This window comes from Myxocyprinus asiaticus, chromosome 11 (assembly GCF_019703515.2).
Source record: "Myxocyprinus asiaticus isolate MX2 ecotype Aquarium Trade chromosome 11, UBuf_Myxa_2, whole genome shotgun sequence".
NCBI lineage: Eukaryota > Metazoa > Chordata > Actinopteri > Cypriniformes > Catostomidae > Myxocyprinus > Myxocyprinus asiaticus.
In genome coordinates, this window is record NC_059354.1 from 50,500,764 (window position 1) to 50,519,385 (window position 18,622).

General features: G+C 38.9%; 1 protein-coding gene across 1 annotated transcript in view; it reads right to left on the reverse strand.

Moving 5' to 3' along the window:
- LOC127448277 (neuronal membrane glycoprotein M6-b-like) overlaps nucleotides 1-17,970 on the reverse strand; it is a 60,731-nt gene extending 42,761 nt beyond the window's left edge. The window contains exon 1 of the mRNA XM_051710693.1: nucleotides 17,869-17,970. Coding sequence (XP_051566653.1) covers nucleotides 17,869-17,872 — 4 coding nt within the window. The 5' untranslated portion in view covers nucleotides 17,873-17,970. The remainder of the gene's footprint in view (nucleotides 1-17,868) is intronic.
- Between the last annotated feature and the right edge of the window lie 652 nt (nucleotides 17,971-18,622).

Genomic DNA, 18,622 nt, shown 5'->3' on the forward strand with positions numbered 1-18,622 from the left:
TAAATACGAGTTCGCACCCATTATTGCTCTAGTTTGCACAACAAGGGAAAAAAACACCTGAAAAGAATGATGAGACAGCGGTTCAGGAGACGTGGGTGATGTTTTGATTTTCTAATAATTTTTTGTCTTTCGCTCCTCTTGCGCTCTTTCATTTGCTGTTGTACATTGCCGGTCTCTTTGCTCGTCGTGAAGAGTGTGCACACCTGACGGCTGGTTAGATAAAAGTTAAGCAGGTGAGACTTCTCGCAGAACAAACAGATGGAACAGTGCATATGAGATGCTTGATAGATTTCTTAAATAATAATCCCGCTATTTGTGCCACTTTATCACCTGTGGTGATGATGGGGCTTGGGTAGCTCAGTGGTAAAAGACGCTGGCTACCACCCCTGGAGTTCGCTAGTTCGCTAGTTTGAATCCCAGGGCATGCTGAGTGACTCCAGCCAGGTCTCCTAAGCAACCAAATTGACCCGGTTGCTAGGGTGGGTAGAGACACATGAGGTAACCTCCTCATGGTCGCTATAATATGGTTCGTTCCCGGTGGGGCGCGTGGTGAGTTGAGCGCGGATGCCGCGAAACCTCCACACGCGCTATGTCTCCGTGGCAACGCGCTCAACAAGCCACATGATAAGATGTGTGGGTTGATGGTCTCAGACACGGAGGCAACTGGGATTCATCCTCCACCACGAGGACTTAAAAGCGCACTGGGAATTGGGCATTCCAAGTTGGGTGAAATAGAAAAAAAAAAAAAACTCTGGGACTGGGATGAAAAATAGGCCCAGGATTTTACATAGCAACTGGCCCAAAAGTTGTTGAGCCGGGGGGGGTGTGCTGTCCTTTTGTGCATTTCGCGGCACCATTTTGTGCCCCGTTCTACATAACGCGGCGGCTCATTTCAGCTTATCGCGGCCCATTCGGCCCATTTCACCGGTTCTCGGAATGGTTCTTCCGATGGACATTATGCCCCTGATTAGCCCCAAAGTGCGTCGGAAAATGCCCGGTATGCCAGATTACCAATCCAGCCCTGACTCACACTATGTTCCTGGGTTTTTTCATGCCTTTTTGTGCATGTTATATTGTGGCACATTACCGTTACCATCTCAAAAAAAAAAAAAAAAAAAAAAAAAAAACGGGACTACAACTGTGCTCCTAAATTTTTGACTGTGCTTTTAAATGTAAAAAAATGTAAGAATAGAGCCCTGGTATTGCGATTTTATTAAGTACTGTGATTCTGTAAGTATTGTGATTTGATGTTTTGATATATTTAGCTGTGTCAGCTCCTTTTTCTCAGAAAGAAATTTTTACTGAAGAACAGTTGTGTCTGAAATGACATTTGTTTCACCCTGTACTTGCAAAACTACCAATTTAAAACTACTAATCGACCAGTCTGTGCATTGTCTGAGCTATTAGTTGACTGGTCAGTGTTAAGGAACCCATGTATAATAAGGCTGCATTATATGTACATGCAAGGGCGTAGCAGCTCTTTAAAAAGATGATTTGGCACTTTACCAAGTCCAAATGGTGGATTTGTATACAGTATTCTTTGCGTTTTGTTACTTTGGGCTGTTTGAGCGACCATCCAGCCAATCACAGGTGAGTTTCGTAATAGTCCGTCAGTCAGACAGTCTAATCAACACGGCTCCGTTCATTTCTACAAAGTTGCTTTCAACAATGCTCATTTATCCATGTTTTTTATCGGCATTGAGGTTGATCTAAATGAATAATCTAGAGATGAGGGACGCACAAATGAGAGTTATTTATTGGCATATCATTCTTGATTAGCAGCATTATGAGAAATGCACTGCAGAAAAAAACAAAGGACAATCCTTCTTTTAAGCACACACATTGTAAGTGGAGTTTATATCAGCACATGAGTCTTCATTAAGTTATGCTTTTGACATTATGTTTGTGAGGTAATAGTTTGATCGGTTGCATTTGCCAGTTTAAGCAGATTACTAGATCTGTGTTAAATATGTAAAGCTATTTTTAATATCAGCTCCTGTTTTTTACCTCTGTGACAAACTGCAGGAAAAAGATAGATCTGCTGTGTTCAACACTTATGAATTTTACTGAAGTGAATAGATATATAGACACGCTTTTTATACATGAAAACATACGGACGTTATTGAAACTCATTGTAACTTTTATAAGACTATTATTGATAAAAGTCATGCTCAGCAGCTCATAAACTGTAGGGAAATTATAGATTTGTTTTGTTCTTATAATGCATAAATCCTCTACTGAAGTATCTTTGTAAGTCTGTAGATATACACATTTTAAAGGATTACATTTTTCTTTTGATCATTGATTCAGTGACTAACTCATTTCACACAAGACATCACCAGAAATGGTCACTGAATCATCAAATGGATTTTGATGAACGTAGTCAAAACAGTCGAGCCATTTAAATCCCACAATGCACAGAGTAAAAAATACAATTATGCACATGCACAGTTGTCATTATTGTAATTGATTAAATAATTTATTCAGGACCAGCTTGTGCTCAGTCAAGTGCTCCACAAATGCCCTTTATTTTTACAGCTAATTTTGCAATTAATTTGCAATACTTTAAAATCTTTAAAATACTACAAATATTAAAAGTAAATAATAAGTTTATATTAATATAATACTTATACTTGTATATTAATATATACTGTAATATATTAATACTGCACTGTAAGTGTTGGGTTTGTGCGAGCCACCTACTGACAGCTGTGTCCCCCCCACTTTTAAAACGACTGCTACGCCCCTGTGTCCATGTTACCCAATCAGATGTGTTTCATAAGGACACATGGATGCTAAGCACAGTCATTTAACAGCATAACTAACAGATATTCAACTATTAAATAAGCTAAATAACTTTAACCTCTTATCCCACAAAACTAAAAGTATGACACACAAAAAAGCTCCAATACAGATCGACACAAAACCGCTTATGCACATCGCGGACACAGATTACACACACTTTAAATAACTAGAGCACTTGAAGTCACATGGCAACCGGCTCCGCGTTCAGAAGTGCTTAGTGTAAAAGTTACCACTGATTACTACTGCAAGAACTGCAGTTGCCTGCAATGTGTTGGTAATGATTGTGTCTTAAAGTGATAGTTGTAGTAAAGTATGGAAAAAATGAAAATTCTCTCATCATTTCCATCCCACGTCTATGACTTTCTTTCTACTGCAGAACACAAACAAAGATTTTTAGACGAATATTTCAGCTCTGTAGTTCCATACAATGTAAGTGAATGGTGACCAGACCTTTCAAGCTCCAAAAATCACATAAAGGTAGCATAAAAGCAACCAGTAAGTGGTTAAATACATACTCCAGTGGTTAAATTCATGTCTTTATAAGCATTATAATAGGTTTGAGTGAGAAACAGATCAATATTTAAGTCCTTTTTTACTATAAATATCTACTTTCATATTCTGAAAGTGAAAGTGGAGATTTATAGTAAAAAAAAATAAATAAAAAAAATCATACATTGATCTGTTTCTCACCCAAAGTGATTTAGCTTCAGAAGGCATGAATATTAAACTTACGAATTACTTTAATGCTGCCTTTATGTGATTTTTGGAGTTTTAAAGTTTTGGTCACCATTCACTTACATTGTATGGATCTACAGAGCTGAGATCTTCGTTTATTTTCAGCAGAATAAAGAAAGGCATACACATGACGGGATGGCATGAAAGCGAGTAAATGATGAGAGATTTTTTGGGTGAACTATCCCTTTAAAACCTAGTGAGCTGTCTACAAAAATTGCGTTTTTTGGCATTATTTTGATGCATTTTGAGACACAAATGATGTGTACATTAGACAAAACCCTCATCCAAGATCTTTGCTTCTCTCTCTTTGGCCCTCTCACACAGATGTAAATACTGTGACAGATCATTTAGCATCTCTTCCAACCTCCAGCGACATGTTCGTAACATTCACGACAAGGAAAAACCTTTCAAGTGCCACCTTTGCAATCGCTGCTTTGGTCAACAGACTAATCTGGACCGCCACTTAAAGAAACATGAACATGAAAATATTCCAGGTAAAATTTTGTTTTATTAAACCACCCCCTTTTTTTTTACCACACCTAGTTTGCATTGCATAATCAACTACATTCACAAGCTTGTTCAAGTGTGATCATATTGCTCGACTGATAGAGCGTTGCACTTGTGATGTAAAGGAGCGGAGTATGAGTCTTGAAGAGCACACAAGTCCACACGTGAACTCAAAGTGTCTTAGAAGCACCACAAAATGACGTGGTTGTGTTTTTCATCTCACAATTGCTTTTTCTGACACTATCGGTTAGGTTTAGGTTTAAAGATTAGGGTAGGGAGGTCAGATTTGTTAAGCATTAACCATAAAAACCTCATCTGTTTGGGAGAAAATTTAACTCGCTTTTAGCGCCACACAGTGGACACTTCACCTCAGAACATTTGCGATACATGTAATAAACCACGAATAATATCTTTGTCAAAATGACATCACAGTCACATAATTTTCACAAGATCAGGCTGAAATTTAATAACATTAATCTATGCCAACATGATGGACAAAAATATTCCAACTGGTCTTCAGTAACTTATAAACTATAACAAATTAATTCCAGATTCACAAAAACACAAGTGATGTTCACAAAGAGCTGGATATAAATACTGAACAATTCCTTGAGGATAGCAGGTTTGCCTCTTGGTGTTTTCACTGACATTTGGCTTGGAAAGGCCAAGGATAACCATTAAAGTCTGGCCATTTAAGTTGTACTATTTTAGATAACAGAACTTGAACATCTTCTTGTTAGCTCTTTGCTAGCTCCAACAAGTGACACTGAAACAACTCCTTCACAAGGGCAAGTTCTACAATTTCTCCATCCTCTTGTCTTATGCCTGTGAATGGGCCTTTGATGCTCAAACGTAAGAACAATTGGCCATGCTTGAGCAAACACTCCCACTCCACACTGACGCTTCCATATCATTTCATATCACAATTCACAATGTCCCTCTTTGTGCCCTGTGATGATGGACAAACAGTGAGAGGAGAAGAGATTATGAACACATACCAGAGGTGAACTAACCACTGCAGAAATATTCACAACTATCGAGGTGATGAAGCTTGTCATGGTATCTTTGTTTCTTTTTTGTTGCGCTGCACGTCGGTCAAACAGCTCAGCGTGACCTTTGCTTTGAACATTCAATCGCGATACCTTGAAGAACTCACAGAGCTGGAGAAACAATATCTCACCTTCTGTTAATGCTCAGCTGACACGCTGTCAACCTCTATAACATATAAGCAGAAAAAATTAGAAGAGCTTAAATATATTAGAACTAAAGTTTTAGTGCAGATTTTTTATTATTACACTGGCGGGCAAATGTTTGGAATAATGTACAGATTTTGCTGTTTCGGGAGGAAATTGGTACTTTAATTCATTAAAGTGGCATTCAACTGATCACAAAGTATAGTCAGGACATTACTGATGTAAAAAAACAGCACCATCACTATTTGAAAAAAGTCATTTTTGATCAAATCTAGACAGCAGCCATCACTCCAACACCTTATCCTTGAGTAATCATGCTAAATTGATCATTTGGTACTAGAAAATCACTTGCCATTATATCAAACACAGCTGAAAGATATTTGGTTCATTAAATGAAGCTTAGCATTGTCTTTGTGTTTGTTTTTGAGTTGCCACAGTATGCAATAGACTATGGCAAGTGCTACAGGAAGTGTGGGGTGAAAGTATCTGGACAAACTGACAGCTAGAATCCCAAGGATCTGCAAAGCTGTCAATAACTACGTTTCCATCCGAGGATTTTTTGCGAAAAACGTTTTAGCGCATCAAAATAAAGCCGATGGAAACGCAAATCATCGCTAATATTTCACAAGTGTCGACATAATATTTTTCCGTTTAACTCTAGCGCATAAACTCTATGTTGATACTTGTTAAATGTTGCGAAAAACTGGTTCGGAAACACTTTTTGTCGAGAAAATTGGCATTATCGCAAAAATGTAGTGTCACATGACAGAGTTTACCCCAATCGTTAGCCTGTGTTAATCATGATGACGGTATACATCCTTGAAAGCCAATTTATTGTACGTGATTATGGATTGATCTTAACGGCATTTAGATCCAATCACTGCAAACATGACACTTCCAGGAGTGCCAACACAAATATCTCGTATCATGCACCTGTTATCGACAAGTACAAGGAGAACAAATGAATGGCCACTGTTTGTGATTAATTTAATCGCGGTAGACATCCGTTTATTTTGTAAAGTTGCTTTTCCACACCATTCAAAATAATAGATGGCAGTCACGGAATTAGCCGATAATACAAAAAACATCATTTCTGTGCACAAAGATGTTTTAAATTAAAAATAAATACACAATACTAGGAGAAAAGCTTCAGTGTGCTTTTCTGGAACACTAACTTATAACCCAGTTTTATTAAATTATTGTTTAGCTTACTTTTGACAAAATGCTGGCAAAATTCCCTGTATTAAATAAAATAAATTAGCCTACCAAATGAATAAAGCATTAAATAATATAATTAATTACCAAACTAAAAAAATTCTATTGTTAGGCCTATATATAATTGCCTTTTCTTTACACAAAATTAAATTAGCCTTACCCTGTTTTGCAGACTAATAAAGTCGGCTGAACGACATTTTCTACACTTCAGAACTATTTGTCCAATGCTGAGTTCACTTTCAGAAAATGAGCTTTTGAACATTTTAAAACTTTTAAATATTTTAAATCGAACCCTCTTTACTTCGGATCACATTTGCTGAGCTTCTTCAGATGATGTAAATTGCATTATGACACTAAAATTAATTTTAGATGACAATCAAGTTCAGTTGGTCATTAAAAGTTGCTGGACAAATATGCGGGACATAATGCAGTTGTGATGGCGATGCTTTAGATTAGATGATTGTTCAAAGTAGCCTGTTGAATATCAGGAATGTATCATATATGTAAACCCTGATATTACACCGCATCAATGTTTCTTTAATAGCTGTGTACACAGCATATACACATCGATGGATGCTCCTGATACTAAGACTGAAAGTTTCCCCCACTATTGGTGCAAGTTGCCAGCTTGAACAAGGCCATGAAGATTCGCTTTCGGATCGGAACCGGTGACAACCTGCGATAGGCGCAACATCAGGACCAATATTATAGTCCTATCAGAAGAGCAACTGCTCCCTTTTGATTGCAATTCCTCCTCTTCTGATTGCATATATTTGTGAAATTAAAAGGACAGTAAGCTGACTAATGTCAATGAATTGTCTCAATACTCTCCCCATTTTACCAAAACTTCAGAGGAAAAAAAATTGAGACATCTGGGAGGCGAATTATCGATAAACACACATTTCTGAATGGAAACAGCTTAAGGGCAGATTTATTTTGCGCTAAACCAAAACTCGTGTGACAAAGTGTTTTTTAAGGCATGACGTCATCACGGACACCATTTTTTATCGATAAAAGGCCATTTGAATGGAAACAAGCAGAAGACGGCAAATTTCACAAAATGTGTTTTACGCATTTTCACTTTGTCGATAACAAAATAGAAAAGTGGATGGAAACTAGGCTACTGCTGCACGAGGAGAACTCTTTGAAGTAGTTTAAGAAGTTCTGAACATATACATTGTGATCAGATGAATGTACCAATTTCTTTCCATAAGAGCAAAATCTAAACATTATTCCAAACTTTTGGCCACCAGTGTATGTACATATAGTGTTTGGCTATTTTGAATAAAATCGATCTCTCTTTTACTTGTGGCATTGCAAACGTAACGCAGTGGTCATATATCGAAGCTGAACACTTTAAATGATATACTGTATAGTTTTTCAACACTAATAACATTTTTGGATGGTACAGTACACAGTTAATGTGCTTCATCTTGCACAGTAATACCAGAAACATGCATTAAGAAAAGTAAATAGGGTTAATTTTGATAACACACTTGCACATTTCAAATCGGCATTAATAGACACACATGTGACACAATGCATCTGACAAATAGACTGATGAAATATTTACCACCAAACTTGACTATAATACAACCACTAAACCAAACAATATAAATGCAACCGCACCCATGAAACTTTAAAATATATCAACTCTCCTGTGACCCAAATCATAGCATTTCATTACAAGCCAACATGAATCCTTGTGCTGTTCTGAATGTTGTAAACACTCAGAAATGCAAAGGATAAAAACTTTCCAAGAGTCCATTATGTTGATGCTGACAAGTGACTTTCTGCAAGAAAATGAAAACCGTGGAAATCTCTTGCTGAGGTTACGGTTCAGCTCGTGATTTGTTGATTAGTTCCACTAACTAGCTGTATTCACAAGGCAGTCCTAAACTAAAAAGACTATTTATTTGTCTCATTGAAGAAGAAGCAGCTCATATAACACAACATGCCCCAAGTCTGTTTAATGACTGTCTGACGCATGGACAAATGGCAAGAGCTGGCTAAAATCACTAGCTCCAATCTGATTGGATAGGTGACACTATTCAACTTTCGTATTTTCGTAAGTGGGTGCACCATTCCACCTGAAAACAAAGTTTGCCAGGTACTGCACATAGTATCATTCTGACTACAAATTCGACACACATTTAAACTTTTTTGTGTGTGTGTGTTTTCTGTAGTGCCGGTTTCCTGCATACATTTTTTTTTCACACCGGTCTATTATGTACACCAGTCAACAAAACAGCACATGAAAACAAACTGTGATTGATCGCTTTTCATGTCAATCAGATGGTCTAATTATCCATGCTGTCCATCTGACCAATTTTAATGTCCAGATTGCTGCATGCAAGCAATTACAGAACATTGATTATTTTATTCCAATAAAACAAGTAAGCTCTGAAATATCCCAATATCTACAACATTGAGTTTTAATGAACTCAAATCTGTATCTTCTATACAAGTGTGACGAGGTGACTACGCACGGCCGGCCCCCAATCGGGCTAATCAGCCGAGGAGAGGGATAAGTGCAGCGGGATGCGGCAGTTAGAGAGAGAGAGAGCCACATGCAGCTGCCATGTGTGCGTTTATGTTTTGTGTCTTTTTGTTTAAGTTCCAATTAAAATATTACTTTGATTGTTCAGCCGGTTCCCGCCTCCTCCTTTCCCAGTTCAACCCTGTTACTTTGGTGCTGAAACCCGGGAAGGAGGAGGGCTGCGGTGTTGTGGAGTCCTCGCCACTGCCATCCACCCAAAGGAGCAGCCGTGGCCATCCGCCGGGGGATGGAGGAGTTGCTGCCAGCCGCCTGGACGCAGAGGAATGGCTGCCATCCGCGAGGGGAGGAGGGGCTCGCTGCCGATTCCCTATTGGCCAGCAAAACGCGGAGGGGCGTTCCATCCGCCAGGGGTCGGAGGACTCGTTCCGGTCCGCCTGGGGAGGAGCGGCTGTCGTCCGCCAGAGGGTGGAGGAGTGATCGAGGACCAGATGACGGCGTTTCTGGGAACCGGCGAGCAAGTTTTTTTCTCTCTCTCACTGTCGCTCCGCCTTGCCCATCCCTCTCCTCTGGGTAGCTCAGCGGTAAAGATGCTGGCTACCACCCCTGGAGTTCGCTTGTTCGCTAGTTCAAATCCCAGGGCGTGCTGACTGACTCCAGTCAGGTCTCCTAAGCAACCAAATTGGCCTGGTTGCTATGGAGGGTAGAGTCACATGGGGTAACCTCCTCGTGGTCGCTATAATGTGGTTCATTCTCAGTGGGGCAGGTGGTGAGTTGAGCGTGGTTGCCACAGTGGATGGCGTGAAGCCTCCACATGCGCTATGTCTCCATGGCAACGCGCTCAACGTGATAAGATGTGCGGGTTGACGATCTCAGACACGGAGACAACTGGGATTCGTCCTCTGCCACCCGGACTGTACGCGACCACGAGGACTTAAAAGCACATTGGGAATTGGGCATTCCAAATTGGGAGAAAAAGGGGAAAAATAAAAACAATTTAAAAAAATAAAGAGACAGTACCGATTTTAGCACGTGTTCAACAAATCAATGTAAAAACTTGTAAATAGTACAAATTATGCAATTTAACAATAAATATGTAACAAGAATAATATATGAAATATAATATCTTGTTTATTGATCGAATACATTTATTTGTTCGTTTTTAAAAAGCCAAAACGTGACCAAAATGATGAAAAAGTAATAAAATATAATTAGTAAAATGTATATTTTCCTAACAAACCTAGCTAAAAGGTCCCCTGTATAATTAACAGTATTAGCTGGGAGATAATTTATTTTATACAGTATGTAAGCAAAAGGGACATTATAACTGAAATAAACCCATATGAATCGAATCGAGAGCTTGTGAATCGAATTGAATCGTGAAATCTGTATCAATACCAGCCCTAGGGTAAAGGGTGTTCTTAGTAGGGTTGGGAACCGAGAACCGGTTTAATATTTTTTTTAAATGTCAGCTTTAATTTTCATGACTTTCAGTTTTGTTAACGGTTCTCAACACTGCGGTCTTCCGCCGATGCGGAAGGAACACCATACCATAAATACTCTCTGGGCTACCATTCAGCATCACCGCAACACCGGTACTGAATCAGCAGCATGACCAGTGTAATCCGACTCCCAAACAATTGACTTATGACTCGGTTCTTTTGAATTTACAGCACGAAACAAAACAAACTGGTCAAAAAGACTCACAAGTCTGAATCCGTCAATAAACAATATTCTGTAGGAGACACCACTATGCACTGATAGAAAACAAAAGCACACATTTAGAAAGAATACAACTTTTATCATCAGAGTAACAGTAAGGCCTGTGAGTTTCTCAAAGCCACTACACTATGGATAACATGCAGCTGAGATCCAGGACGAACTTCATTGAAGGAGGCCCCTCATTCATGCATTATTCGTCTCAGGACGTCCCAGCTCACTGGAGCTACTTCAACACTAACAGTCTCTGGAGTCGCACAAAAACGCGGCGGATGAATTAGACACACAAAGCCAACGCTGAGAGAGAGAACAAACCAAAGCTCTCACATGTTCTCACACTGTCAGCTGCGGCGGGGCAAATCAGCTCTGTTTTTCCCTGCTTTTCTCTGAAGAAAATATCTGAAGAACTCTGAACACACGGTTCCATCCCTTGGGTTAAACAACGTCGACTTAACAAGGAAATGCTTGTGAACTTTGAAGAATAAATGAAAACAAGATGTTGGCTCACAGCTTCATAAACAAGTAAAGGAATAGTGCACTAGTCATTTATTCACTCTCATGTTGTTTCAACTGTACTGTCATCGTATGGAAAAGAGCTACGTGATGATTCTTCAAATATACTTCTTTTGTGTACCATGGAAAAGCAACAGCATACAGGTTTAGAACTGCAAGTAAATTTGACAATTGTCTTTTTTTGGGTGAATTATTTCTTTAAAGTTATGTGTAGCTGCAGTGCTAAAATTAAGCAGCGAAAAAGAGGTTAATAGCATAACCAACTGATGAGACATAGTTTATCAGATTCCTGAGGTTTCAATGTGAACACACACACACACACACACAAACACACACACAGACACACAGACACACACAGAGAGAGAGAGAGAGAGAGAGAGAGAGAGAGAGAGTCTATGTCTCAGTGCTCACCCATCTGGCCTACAGCCCTTCTAAATGTCCCAGAGGCCATAATTCAGTCGGGAGCATTTAAATAGCGATAAACATGTGTGTAAGTGGCGCCTCTTCTGCATGCTTCAATGAGGGAACACAGAGAGCCAATGCAGATTGGATTGAGAACAACTTCACATGCTTTTCTCTTCACTCAAAACTACCAAAACTATACAAAAATGTACAGGACGTATTATAAAACTCAGCAATAACCCTGTAGATGAGTGGTCCCCAGCTAGTGGGTCATGACAAGGGCTGCCACGATAAACGGTGTTACCGGTTTTACTCGGTACATGTGTGACATTTTATACGGGGTAAAAGGGGGAAACATTATGAATGGAACAGAATACCCTTAAATAAAGAATAGCTGCCTAATGAAGAGTTTGTGACCCATGATAAATGAACCTAAATAATGCACTGAAAGCCAGACGTTCTTTACCAACGTATCAAATTACACAGGCAGCAAAGTACGCGCATTTAATCGCAGGTAGTGAATATAATGTGCATGGTGGGTAACTGTAAGACGTCTCGGATTCAGAATGACACAAGAAATGCTGTTAGACACACAGACATGTGCTTGAAGAAACACACTTTATTATATTATTAAAAACAGATGACAGAAAGCCGTCTATGCGCATGTATGACACGCTGTTTGTTCGGAGGCGTGCAGTCACGTTTAGAAATGACTTTGGTTTAAGTTTTTTGTTTTTTAAATAAACAAATTTAATTTTCAATGCAAAACACTAAAGCAAGAATATTCACCGATCTCTCAGACGGAGGGTTGATGATGTAATTGAATACTGTGATTATATATATCACCCAGCCCTAGGAGGGAACAAAATGAATTTATTCACATACATTCAAAGTCATTACCCTTCCGATGCAGCTAAACTGGGTCCTGGGATGAAAGGTAATAAAACACCAACATTAAACCCGCAACAACCCACAATAAGTGATGTATTTGCCCGGACAACGAAATACCGACCGATCGCCCATGATGGAGAGAATGCACAGATGAAGTCGGTTCGTTGCCAAAGAGATGTTGCCCTTTACAACTGTTGAAAAGCCATCTTTTAAAAAGTTGAACAACACAATTTTAATTGCACTTCATTTGTTTTAATTTCATTTACATTTTTAGTTAAAATAAATACAAAATAAAGTTCAAAGTTTGAAAGCTGCCTTGCGTTATTGTGTAGGCATTTGCTTAACGAAAATTACCCCATAGTACCAATTAGCGTCCAACCAGTGGTAATACCGGTGTTAGTCGGTTTGTACGTGAACACCGCGCCGGTCTGAATATTATGATATCGTGGCAAGTCTAGTCATGACCCAAAAGTGGGTCGCAGGCTGAATAATCGGTTAAGAGCTAATGATTAATCGTTGCAATAATCGCCGAATAATCGTTAGATTAATCGATTATCAAAATGATCGTTAGTTGCACCCCTATCATATAATCACAGATACAGTAATTAGGATAGCAAACTAAATAGACGCACCAACTCTTGAAAGGGAGGAAGGGGGTAACGTTTCTATTAGGGACGTCTCTATACCATTTTTTGAGAACGAGTATGAGTACCGATACTTCCTTTTCGGTACAATACCAACAATGACATCTAGGGTTTTTTCTGAATTCCATATCAACAATTTATTTCAGTTTAAATATATGAATTAATTAAAACTTTAATCAAATAAAAATATAGCAATTAATTTTCAACATGATATTGTACTATTTTTATCAAATGAAGTTCTTTTATACAGAACCTCACAGCACAATCCAAAATACAACATTGGAAATATTTTTGTCAAAAAAGTGCTGTGTAACAGAGCACAGATGTGAGATACTGCTTAAATATAATATATAATTACTATTGATTTATTATTAGTAGTAGTAGTCGTAGTATTGCAGTGAATATTACATAACTATACAGTAGTGATATATTTCTGTCATACTTTTTTTCCATTTAAATTGAGCTTTTATTTTGAAGCACTTTCCGTGTCTGTGTTTTTAACCATAGCTTCTCACTTCCTGAAAAGCCAGTCGCTACATGACCAATGTGATTATTTTAGTGCAAAAGTCTGCTATTTAATTTAAATAAATATGTAGTCTGTATGTGCCTCGTGCTATTAAGTGAATGAGCACACTGTTCACTGTCATCTGCTACAAACAGAGCGCACGATGCTCATGATGGTGTTTTCTGTGTATGAGTCAAGGAGCTCTAGAAGTTATGAGCACAACACCGGTCCCTCACATTCACAAGCAATATATTTATCTCGTTAATATTTATCGCAGCCTATGCAGTTTAATTATCACATTAGGACATAACGTGATTTTAATTTGTGCACTGAATGTTTCCGGGATAACATTCGTATGTCAGATGGTATCGGACCATTTTTACGAGCATGAGTACAAGTAGCCAACGTGAGCGAGAATCGGACGCAATTCCGATACCAGTATCGGGACATAGTTTCTATGGTATTTCGCTGCAAATATAACTGTCAATTGGTAGAAGTTGCCAAATTAGACAGATGTCAACATGGACAAAAGTAAAGTACTACATTAAATTCAACTTCACTTGAAGCAAGGATAAACATTGTTTGTGGTATTCTGTGCAGAAAATAACTGGCAAGTAATACAAATTAATTTCAATCTTTCAATTTAAAGACATTTGTGTTTTTGTACGATAAACAAATTTGTCATTGTGTTGGGTCACCACTTTATAGCCAATGTATAGTAAGAGAGTGCTGAAACAAAACTAGTTCTGAGCCAATGACTGGACTAACTGATGGGTTATTTCATATGTATAATTTAAATCACCACACACAGATTTAGTTTGACTTTGCATTAGCAGAATGTAATTTATCATTGCGAGCAAATAATTCCAATGAGGAAAATCAGTTCAGATAACTCACATTCAAGACTTACAAAACAGATGTGACATTGGAAAACTCATTTTTCTTCTACTTCAAACATAATCACAGGAGGACAAATATTTGCTGTCATTATTGCCAACGGAAGAGTCCCTAATAAAGCCACAAGGTTGTTATTCTAAATTCCTACAAAAATCCTTCAATACTAGGCTACATACTAGTCTAAACTTGCTACATACTACAGTCTACTGTTGTTACATACTACAGTCTACTCTTGCTACATACTAGTCTAAACTTGCTACATACTACAGTCTACTCTTGCTACATACTACAGTCTACTCTTGCTACATACTAGTATGAACTCTTGCTACATACTACAGTCTACTCTTGCTACATACTACAGTCTACTCTTGCTACATACTGGTACGTACGCTTGCTACATACTACAGTCTACTCTTGCTACATACTGCAGTCTACTCTTGCTACATACTGCAGTCTACTCTTGCTACATACTAGTACGAACTCTTGCTACATACTAGTACGAACTCTTGCTACATACTAGTACGAACTCTTGCTACATACTACAGTCTACTCTTGCTACATACTACAGTCTACTCTTGCTACATACTACAGTCTACTCTTGCTACATACTGGTACGTACGCTTGCTACATACTACAGTCTACTCTTGCTGCATACTACAGTCTACTCTTGCTACATACTACAGTCTACTCTTGCTACATACTACAGTCTACTCTTGCTACATACTGGTACGTACGCTTGCTACATACTACAGTCTACTCTTGCTGCATACTAGTACGAACTCTTGCTACATACTACAGTCTACTCTTGCTACATACTGGTACATACGCTTGCTACATACTACAGTCTACTCTTGCTGCATACTAGTACGAACTCTTGCTACATACTACAGTCTACTCTTGCTACATACTACAGTCTACTCTTGCTACATACTACAGTCTACTCTTGCTACATACTGGTACGTACGCTTGCTACATACTACAGTCTACTCTTGCTACATACTAATACAAACTCTTGCTACATACTACAGTCTACGCTTGCTACATACTAGTACGAACTCTTGCTACATACTACAGTCTACTCTTGCTACATACTACAGTCTACGCTTGCTACATACTACAGTCTACGCTTGCTACATACTGGTACGTACGCTTGCTACATACTGGTACGTACGCTTGCTACATACTACAGTCTACTCTTGCTACATACTACAGTCTACTCTTGCTACATACTACAGTCTACTCTTGCTACATACTGCAGTCTACTCTTGCTACATACTGCAGTCTACTCTTGCTACATACTGCAGTCTACTCTTGCTACATACTGCAGTCTACGCTTGCTGCATACTAGTACGAACTCTTGCTACATACTACAGTCTACTCTTGCTGCATACTAGTACGTACGCTTGCTACATACTACAGTCTACTCTTGCAACAAACTACAGTCTACCCTTGCAACAAACTACAGTCTACTCCTGCTGTACACTACAGTCTACTCCTGCTGCGTACTACAGCCTACTCCTGCTGCGTACTACAGCCTACTCCTGCTGCGTACTACAGCCTACTCCTGCTGCGTACTACAGTCCACACTTGCTACGTTACAGTCCACTCCTGCTGCGTACTACAGTCTACTCTTGCTACGTACTAGTACGTACTCTTGCTGCATACTACAGTCTACTCTTGCTATATACTACAGTCTACCCTTTCTACATACACATACTACAGTCTACTCTTGCTGCATACTACGGTCTACTCTTGCTGCATACTACAGTCTACTCTTGCTGCATACTACAGTCTACTCTTGCTGCATACTACAGTCTACTCTTGCTGCATACTACAGTCTACTCTTGCTGCATACTACGGTCTACCCTTGCTACGTACACATACTACGGTCTACCCTTACTACGTACACATACTACGGTCTACTCCTGCTGCGTACTACGGTCTACTCCTGCTGCGTACTACGGTCTACTCCTGCTGCGTACTACGGTCTACTCCTGCTGCGTACTACGGTCTACTCCTGCTGCGTACTACGGTCTACTCCTGCTGCGTACTACGGTCTACACTTGCTATGTTACAGTCTACTCCTGCTGCGTACTATAGTCTACTATTGTTGCATACTACAGTCTACACTTGCTACGTTACAGTCTACTCCTGCTGCGTACTACAGTCTACTCCTGCTGCGTACTACAGTCTACTCCTGCTGCGTACTACAGTCTACTCCTGCTGCGTACTACAGTCTACTCCTGCTGCGTACTATAGTCTACTATTGTTGCATACTACAGTCTACACTTGCTACGTTACAGTCTACTCCTGCTGCGTACTATAGTCTACCCTTGCTACATACTAGTACGTACTCTTGCTACATACTACGGTCTACTCTTGCTGCATACTACAGTCTAGTCTTGCTGCATACTACGGTCTACTCTTGCTGCATACTACGGTCTACTCTTGCTGCATACACATACTACGGTCTAATCCTGCTGCATACTACAGTCTACTCCTGCTGCATACTACAGTCTACTCCTGCTGCATACTACGGTCTACTCCTGCTGCATACTACGGTCTACTCCTGCTGCATACTACGGTCTACTCCTGCTGCATACTACGGTCTACTCCTGCTGCATACTACGGTCTACTCCTGCTGCATACTACGGTCTACTCTTGCTACATACTACAGTCTGCTCTTGCTACATACTACAGTCTGCTCTTGCTACATACTACAGTCTGCTCTTGCTACATACTACAGTCTACCCTTGCTACATACTACAGTCTACTCTTGCTGCGTACTACAGTCTGCTCTTGCTACATACTACAGTCTGCTCTTGCTACATACTACAGTCTACCCTTGCTACATACACATACTACAGTCTACTCTTGCTGCGTACTACAGTCTACTCTTGCTGCGTACTACAGTCTACTCTTGCTGCGTACTACAGTCTACTCTTGCTGCGTACTACAGTCTACTCTTGCTACATACTAAAGTCTACTCTTGCTGCATACTTCAGTCTACTCTTGTTTAATAAAAGTTTCGCTCGTTGTGCTATTTTAGATGCAGCTGATGTGAGTGAAATCCCTTTAGTATAATCCATAATCTTCAAAACTTAGAAGCCCAGTTACCTCTCCAGACTAATGCTGACCTCTATCAAAACTGTGTTAAATACATAGAAACACACAGACTTCGCAAAGAAAGAACTAATTATTTCTCAAAAAGTTGTCGCGCGTCCTGTTGCACAGTTCAGGTAAACTGTCACAGTCTGAGGAGGGAGGAAAGCGTCCATAAATGGTTAAACTGTAAAACTAAAGCGTGACGGAGCTTTAATAACGTCGGTTTGTAAGTGTACATACCCATTTTCAAGCGTCCCAGGACTTCTGCTGCAGTCGCATCAACTGTGGAGAGTTTAACGTGAACGCTTATTCCGCGAGCTCTGACTGCAGGATCTGCACGGGTACGTGACGTCAGCAAGGATTACCCGCCCCCACCGGACAGGAACGCCCTCTTTATCCGTTATGTGCTAGAATAATAATAATAGTAATAATAATAATAATAATAATAATAATAATACATTATTGTTTCTGTTGTTGTTGATATTATTATGGATAAAATCAATTAAATTCATTAAATTTAAATTAAACTAAATTAAATGTGTTCATTACAACTGATGAAGTGCACTACATACAAAATGCAATTTAGTTTGCGAGCTAAAATTAATTTGATTAAATTTAATTAAATTTAATTTGTTAATCAATTATTACAAATATTAATGAACTTACTCTATTAAAATATGATTTAATGTGAAGTCAAAGATTTCTTTTCATTTTCAAATTTAAGTACGTTTTATGTGTATTAACACCAACAGTTTGCCACGATAAAATGTGTATTCAATTTTATGTGAATTATTCCTTTTATTATTTACATTATCACAATCACTATCACGATTTTTGTTAAGATTTTTTATGCATGTTCCAGTGTAGAAAAAAATAAATAAATAAATAAATAAATAAATTATATATATATATATATATATTTTATAGGTATAATACATCAATTAATCACACTGAATGAACTAATCTTTAACAAAATAAAATAGAAACCAAACTA